Source organism: Coffea eugenioides, chromosome 3 (genome assembly GCF_003713205.1).
Source record: "Coffea eugenioides isolate CCC68of chromosome 3, Ceug_1.0, whole genome shotgun sequence".
Lineage (NCBI taxonomy): Eukaryota > Viridiplantae > Streptophyta > Magnoliopsida > Gentianales > Rubiaceae > Coffea > Coffea eugenioides.
The window spans coordinates 42,723,620-42,731,810 of record NC_040037.1 but is presented as its reverse complement, the minus strand read 5'-3'; the positions used below and the strand labels follow the sequence as shown (position 1 = coordinate 42,731,810).

At 55.4% G+C, this 8,191-nt stretch overlaps 1 protein-coding gene across 1 annotated transcript; it reads right to left on the bottom strand.

Annotated features, from left to right (window-relative positions):
- Positions 1-4,012: 4,012 nt before the first annotated feature.
- Positions 4,013-7,530, bottom strand: LOC113766677. Its single transcript, XM_027310841.1, has 2 exons — positions 5,200-7,530; positions 4,013-5,086 (listed from the first exon to the last, which is right to left on the bottom strand). The coding sequence occupies exons 1-2, from the start codon at positions 7,528-7,530 to the stop codon at positions 4,013-4,015; spliced, it is 3,405 nt and encodes a 1,134-aa protein (XP_027166642.1).
- Positions 7,531-8,191: the final 661 nt, after the last annotated feature.

Here is an 8,191-nt window from a genome sequence, read left to right as displayed (position 1 = left end):
GGACCTGCGAGCTGACCTGACACTCCGGCACAGCTCCTCCTGTCCGAGCTCGTGGGCCGGACTGATGTGTGCGTGGGCCGAGCAGATGCGCGCCCGGGCCCCACTACACTAGCCCCCCCTCTAGTCTAGAGTCATCGATCGTGCGCGTGAATTTAGCCGCCTTTCTGGCGTCGTGTCAGTTCGGTGTGGGGCCCTCGTCTGGTAGTGGTGCACGCAACCGTCGCGTCCGTTCGTGTCTGTCATCTCAATCGTCACGTCGACCAGTTATGACGGTTAGGAACGGTTCCCCATAAACAGTTCAAATAAATGCACGCCTCTTCACTTTCCCGCCCTGTGGATCGCCTATAAATAGGCCTCTTGGGCGTCATTTTCACTCCTCCTCCTTCACTCTATCAGTTCGCTCTTCCCCTCCTTAGCTCGCTGCCACATCCTTTTTCCTTCAGGAACACGTCGGGTCGCCCTGCCTTAGGAGCCCAGAGTCAGCTCGCGCATTACTTAAATCAGCCTTTCATCCGATCTCCTACTTCCACCAGTAAGTTCCCCTTTCCTTTTATGTCTTCTTACAGTTCTGATAGTTCTGACGTTACCAGTTCAGCCCCTAGGCACAGAACAGCTAGCCCCATACTCCTAGATAGCAGCTCTTCCGATTTGTTTAGTTCTTCTCCTTCTATTTCCTCTGGGCCAGTACCCGCGCCTTCTCCCGTCCTATCTCCCGTTAGAGTAATGAGCCCGGCCGAGCGACCTGCCCAGCCCCTAGTCGGAGCTGCTGAACAAACAGCTCCAGCTCAGACGGCAGTAGGGACCTCGGGGGGACCTCGGGGGGACCTAGTGGCGACTTCGGAGAGGTCGACACTATTTCCCCAGCCTTGGAACAAAAAAATGTGGACTTGCTGGTAGAAAAGTATAAAATCCCGGCCCACTTTGAACCTAGGGCTGCCCATCCAGGAGAGGTCGCCAGCCGACCTCCTCCTGGGTTTGTGGCGATCTACAGGGACCAGCTAATGGCTGGTCTTCGCCTGCCTATCCCCAATTTCTTCTTCTTTATCCTCACCTTCTGGGGTATCCGCATAACTCAGGTCATTCTCAATGGTGTTCGCTCCATCATAGGCTTTTTTATCCTCTGCCGAGCACTAGAAATCCCCTTTTCTCACGACCTGTTCCAAGCCTTCTTCCAGATGAAGGTCAGCGGGAAGGTGCCTGGGTGGTTCTATTTTGCCCGCAGAAGTGGAGCAAAAACCCCCACCTGCGAGCTGTTCACGGGAGCACCTTCCTCAATCAAAGACTGGAAGCGCTACTTCTTTTTCGTGAAGAACCTGGGCTTTCCCCCCCTGACCTGGAGGGCGGAGACTCAGGTTTCGGATCCACTTCCGTCCCCGCTCCCTGTGACCGAGCTCAGCCGGCTACTCAGCTCGGACGAGAAGCTGGAGGTGAAAGAGTTCAGCAATGCCCAGCTTTGGGCGGCGGGGCTGATCCGAGCTAACCCCTCAGATCCCTCGCCAGAAAATAAGCCACTCTCGCCGGACGAGCTGACCACCTGTAATCGACCTGGCCTTCCGTCTTCCCTTTCTTTCTTCTTTTCTATTTATGCATCTACTGACCTTCTGGTCTTCTGTTTGTGCAGTGAAGAGATTTTCTTCACTTCTGACCATCGGAGGCGCCAGCAATCCGGGCGCTACTACGCAGCCTTCCTCAGCCATCCCCGCCAGCTCGGCGCCAGTTCCACCGCCTCAGCCAGCTCCTGCCCAGTCCTCTAAGCCCGCTGAGGCTGGGAAGAAGAAGAAGAAAAAGACGACTGCCAAGAGAGCTAGGGTGGAGACGACCTCGTCCCCAGTTCAGGATGAGAGGTCGACGCCTGAGCCGGGTCAGGGCGGCCATTATAGTGTGAATACCGCCGAGGAGCAAACCCGGGCTGGAGCTCCTCCTAATCTATGGCAACGCCAGAGCTCTACCCTGCTGTTTGACCCGCAGACGCGGCTGGTCACGCACCAACATCCAATGCACTTCTGCCCTCAGTGGAAGCTCTCCATAAACGACCGAGCTCAATTTCCAGAGGTGGCCAGGCAGCTCGCTCATGGGGCCATGCTCCCACGAGACTACAACTTGGTTAAGGCCATGGAGTCGTTCGACCTCCTCAACTATTACTACACAGGCGCGGCTCAGGTGAACGTGGTCGGGTCCGAACTGGCCAAGCGCTACGAGAGCCTGCTCCCTTTGATGAGCGAAACGAAAGCTGCCAATGAGAAACTGCTTAGCCAAAACGAAGCAGCTGTGGCCGAAGCTGAAGGCCTGAAGAAGCAGCTCGCCCAAGCGCACTCAAATTTCGAACTGGAGCTGAAGAAAAACTCCGAGCTGATCTCCCAGCTGAATGAGGAGCAGAGAAGGAGTGCCGAGCTGTCTGCTCAGGTTGAGGCGGCTAGGGCCGAGGGACGCCAAGAGGGCGTGCGGGCCTACCTCAGGTCGGCGGACTTTACGAACGACCTGGCCACCCTGAACACCCCAGTGCTTCAGCATGGGTACTCCCAGGCCCTGAAGGAAGTGCAGGAGCTGGGCCTGCCTGGATTCGACCTGGGGAAGTTCTCGAGCTACAACCCCCAGGCTATCGAGCAAGTGGACCGCCTGGTGGAGGGCTACACGCGCGGGCAAAAGCTGGCCGACCTGGTGGCTGACCCCCTGCTACCAGTGACCACCCCCGAATCCGAACAGGAGGAGGAAGAGGGGGAGAACTAGGGTAGGGCCGTAGGATTGGACCCGAACTGTCGGCAGGCAGTTCGTTTTGTATGAGCCCTGCTCTGCCTTTTCTCAATTCCTTTTGTGTGAGCTCGGCTCCCTTTTGTACAGTCTTACTGAATTCAATGAAAAGCCTCTTGTACAGTTTTGCTTTATACTTAGTCTTATTTGCAAAAAATTTTGTCACAAGATACATCAGGTCGGGCCCTACGCCGACCTAAAGGAGCTATTTTTTAAGACAAAATTTATTAGCCAAATACATCACTAACAAAAAAGTCTTGACCTTGGAACGAACTGTAATGCACGAGCTGTCTTCTTAACGGAAAATCCTCAAGTTGGAATTATGCCAGGTACGCGGGACCTCCTCCCCGCTGAGGCGGGCTAACTTGCAGTATCCAGCTCGATCTGCCTCTTTCACCACATAGGGACCCTCCCAATTTGGGTCCAGCTTGCCCGTGCCCTGAAGCCGACTGACGCTATTCTTCCGTAAGACCAGATCCCCTGGCTTGAAAGATAGAGGTCTCACCCTAGCATTGTAGTGCCGCGCGATCTGTCCTTTGTACTTGGCCATGCGTATGGCTGCCTCCTCCCTTCTTCCTTCCAGCAAATCCAAGTTAAGGCGCAGCTCGTCCTCATTGTCCCGAGCTATGAAATTCTGAACCCTGCCCGAAGGAACTCCTATCTCCGCAGGGATCACCGCCTCTGCTCCATAGGTTAGAGCAAAAGGAGTCTCCTGGGTAGCAGTTCGGGGAGTGGTCCGGTAAGCCCACAGTATGGTTGGCAGCTCGTCCAGCCACCCAGTTCGGGCGAACTCCATCCGCGTCTTCAAGCCGTGCAGGATGGTCCTGTTGACGTTCTCGACCTGCCCGTTGGCTTGAAGGTGGCCTACCGAGGTGAAGTGCTGCCTGATTCCGAGCTCCGAGCACCAGCCTTGAAGAGCACTGTCAACGAACTGGTGCCCGTTGTCCGAGACCAGGACATGGGGTATACCAAATCGGCAAACGATATTTTTCCAGAGAAACTTCCGCACCGACCTGCTGCTAATGGTGGTAAGGGGCTCGGCCTCCACCCATTTGGTGAAATAATCTACAGCCACCACTACATGCTCATAACCCCCAGGAGCCCGGGGAAACGGACCCAGCAGGTCGATTCCCCATTGGAAAAAAGGCCAAGGGCTCTGAAGAGGGATCATCTCCTGAGTTGGGGCGTGATGGATCGGCGCATGCAGCTGGCAGGACTTGCACCGAGCTACCAGTTCGGCTGAGTCCAAGAAAATGGTCGGCCATTAGTATCCAGACAGCATTCCTTTCTTGGCCAAAACCCTTGGGCAGACGTGGTTTCCACAGATACCCTCATGCAGCTCACGCAGGATGTAGTCTCCCTCCTCCGGAGTTATACACCTCAGCCACGGGCGTAGGTAGGATTTCTTGTAGAGTACCCCATTCGAGAGCTCGTATCCCTGCGACCTGAGGAGGACCCTCCGTGCCTCCACCCGGCTTGGAGGGAGCTCTCCACTAGCTAGGTACCGTACGACGGGATCCATCCATGAGCTCATTACTTGAATAACAGCCGCGTTTACCCGGTCAAACGCCCGATTTCTGACGACCTCCACCAAGACCTCTTTGTTCAACGTACCGACCGAGGTGGAAGCCAGCTTGGACAGAGCATCCGCTCTCTTATTTTGGCTTCGCGGGACCTGCTTGAGCGTAAATACCTTGAACTGAGTTCTCAGCTCATGTACTTTGGCGACGTACCTTCTTAGGGGTTCCTCTTTAACTTCGTAACTTCCCCCTACCTGGTTGACTATCAGTTGCGAGTCGCTGTAGACTTCTATTGACTCGGCCCCTAGCTTTCGAGCTATCATCATCCCCGCGACCAGGGCCTCATACTCGGACTCGTTGTTGGAGGCTCTGAAATCAAATCTCAGGGCGTAAGCCAACTCATCCCCCAGGGGGCTGGTCAGGAGAAGCCCTGCTCCGCATCCTTCCTTGCTCGACGACCCATCCACGAACAGCGTCCAGGTCGGAATGGTCTGATCGACTTTGCCGGTGGCCTGTTCAATCTCAACAGCCTCTCTGGCCTGTTCAGCCTCCGCTGCGTCTCCGATCTGTTCGGCCTTGGCTTCCTTTGGGGCCTGTCCGACCTTGGCAGGTCCTTCGGCCTGCTCGGCCTCGACTGCGTCTAAGGTCTGCTCGGCCTCGGAAGTCTTGGTGGCTTGCTCGACCTGGGCAGCTTCTCCGGCCTGCCTGGCCTCTGCTGCGTCTTGGGTCGGTGGGGACTTGGAGGTCTGCGCGGCCTCGACAGCTTCTCCGACCTGCTTGGCCTTGGCTGTGTCTCTGGTCCGCTCGACCTGTGATTCCTGTTGCCCGAAGGAGACCCCTTCGGCTATAAATCTGCCAATGCTTGGGCTTTAATGGCCGTGCGAGGTTGGTAGCTGAGGTCGTACTCGGACAACTCCACAGCCCACCTCACCATTCTCCCTGACGCATCAGGCTTTGAAAGAATTTGTTTGAGTGGCTGGTCGGTCATTACCACCACGGGGTGAGCCTGAAAATATGACCTGAGCTTCCTGGCCGCGTGGACTAATGCTAGAACATACCGTTCGATCATAGTGTATCTTGGCTCCGCGCCCTGCAGAGCTCGGCTGACATAGTATACGGGTCTCTGGACTTTGCCATCCTCCCGAACTAGCACCGCACTGTCCGCCTCCTCCCAAGCTGCCAGATAGATCAGCAGGGTTTCTTCCTGAGCGGGAGAAGTCAAGGCTGGCAACTGAGCGATGTGACCTTTTAGCTCGCTAAAGGCTTTCTGACACTCGGGGGTCCATTCAAATTGAGGACCTCTTCGCAAGGCTTTGAAAAAAGGGGATCCCCGAACTGCCGATTTCGACAAGAACCTGTTTAGATCCGCCATCCTGCCCGCTAATCGCTGGACCTCCTTTATGTTTCGTGGAGGAGCCATGTCCATGATAGCCTTTACCTTGTCAGGGTTAGCTCTTACCCCGTCCTTGGATATCATGTACCCTAAGAACTTGCCCGACCTAACCCCGAAAGTGCACTTCTTGGGGTTCAGCCGCATCCGCGAGCTCCGTAGGACGTCAAAGATCTCTCTGAGGTCGTTGATGAACTGCTCCTGAGTTCGGCTTTTCACCAGCATGTCATCTACGTACACTTCCATGTTTCGACCGATCTGGTTCTTGAACAACTTGTTGACCAGTCGTTGGTAGGTCGCGCCGGCATTCTTCAACCCAAATGGCATGGTGGTATAGCAGTACGTGCCGTACTCGGTGATGAAGGCAGTCTTCTCTTGATCCTCCTCGTCCAGGACTATCTGGTGATACCCTTTGAAGGCGTCCAGAAAGCAGAAAATCTCGCATCCAGTAGTTGAATCGACCAGCTGGTCGATGCGAGGGAGGGGGTAGCAATCCTTCGGACAAGCTTTGTTCAGGTCGGTGAAGTCTACGCACATCCGCCACGCCCTATCCTCCTTTTTCACCAACACGGGATTGGCTAGCCAGGTCGGGTAGTAGATCTCTTTCACAATTTTGGCCTCCAACAGTTTGCCTACCTCCTCTTTGACAACCTCGTTGCGTTCAGGCGCGAAGTTTCTCTTCTTTTGCTTCACTGGCCGGATGCTCGGGTCCACGTGCAACTTGTGAACTGCCAGTTCGGGAGGAACTCCGGGCATGTCGTCAGCACTCCAAGCAAAAATCTCGGCGTATTCCTCCAGGAGAGACTCCAGGGCTCTCCACGTCAGCTCGCTTAGGCCGGATCCAGCCCGAACCACCCGATCGGGTCGTTCGGGGCAGATAGGCAATTCAACCAGACTCTCGTCCGTCTCCAACCTCTCCACTTTTTCAGCAGGTTCCCAGGGTTCCAGATAGGCTACCTGGGCTACCAGCTTCTCCTTACCCTTGAGGGTCGCTATATAGCAGGCCCGAGCTACCTCCGGGTCTCCTAGCACCTCGGCCACTCCATCGGGCGTTGGAAACTTCATGCTAAGGTGTAAGGTCGAACAGACAGCTCGGAGTGCGTTTAGGGTTGGACGTCCTAGTATCATGTTGTAGGAGGATGGCTCCTTTACCACCGCGAAATTCACCGGAATAGTTCGGCACTTCGGTGACTCCCCTATAGTGACCATGAGGGTTATCATTCCCTCTGGCTTTACTGGCGGACCTGCAAAACCTATCAAAGGAGTACGAACTGGAATGAGCTGCTTATCCTCCAGCTGCAGCTCTTTGAAAGTTTTGTAGTACAGCACATCGATGGTGCTCCCATTGTCGATGTATACCTTCTTTACTTTGTAGTTGCACGTGATGACTTCTATCACAATTGCCTTATGGTTATTGGAGGCCAAGGGTACCGCGTCCTCTGGCCCATAGATGATCTCCTCATACATCTTTAAGCGCTTGTTCGAGCTCTCCCCAATGGGGTGAGGTCGATTATTTCGCCGAGCCGTATGGCTATCTCCCCCAGCAGGTCCCCCTGCAATAGTGTTGATCACTCCTGCTAGGTTCTGAACTCCCTTCTCTGGAGTTCGATCACGAGGAACCCGAGGTCGATCGTGCGAGCTGGTCGTCCGATCTCGTTTGAACCCCCCTTGCTTTTGATCAGTTCGCCCCTCACGGACAAACTGCCCGAGATGACCTCTCCGTATCAGCTTTTCGATTTCCCTCTTAAGGTGGCGGCAGTCCTCCGTGTCGTGCCCCACATCTCGGTGGTATGAACAGTACCGGTCCTGATCCCGCCTGCTTCTGTCCCCGGCCAAGGGTCGGGGAGGTCGGGAAAGCCCTTCCTGCTCCATTACCGCAAGGACCCGGGCCCTGGGGGTCGTGAGGGAAATCCCAGGCTTATCTCCCCCCAGAGGCCGGCTTCTGGGCGGGTGGTCATAGGTATTCTTTCGCCCCTGGTCACGTCACGTGTCTCCCTTGTCGGTTATCCTTCGACGTTTGTCATCCCTCTGCCTCTCCTGCGCGCTCTTCCAGCGATTGGCCTCCTCAGCATTGGCTTTCTCGTGAGCTCGGTCCAGCATCTCACGAACTGATTTGGGCGGTCTCTCCACGAGCTCAGTGTATAACTTCTGCTTCCGCAGCCCGTTAATGAAGGCAGCCATGACCACCTTGTCGTCTCGGTCGCGGACCTGGAGTGATTCGTTATTGAATCGCACCATGTATTCGCGCAGTGATTCCTCAGCCCTTTGCTGGATGGTCATGAGGTGAGCGGTGCTTTTAGAGAAGGCTCGTGAAGAAACGAACTGTGCTGAGAACAGTTATGCGAGCTGGGTAAAAGACCGGATCGACCTGGGGGGAAGCCCCTGGAACCACTGCCGGGCCCTTCCCTCTAGGAACATCGGGAAGGTCTTGCATCTGACCGCATCCGCGGCCGTTTGTAGGCGCATCTGCGTCATGAACACGAACAGGTGGTATTCCGGATCCGTAGTTGCGTCGTAAGATTTCATGTTTGGA

Coding starts and splice junctions, on each gene's coding strand:
- LOC113766677 (XM_027310841.1), bottom strand. CDS start 7,530: ATGGAGCAGGAAGGGCTTTCCCGACCTCCCCGACCCTTGGCCGGGGAC. Junction 5,087..5,199: donor CTGATGCGTCAGGGAGAATG/GTGAGGTGGGCT, acceptor TTCGGGCAACAG/GAATCACAGGTCGAGCGGAC.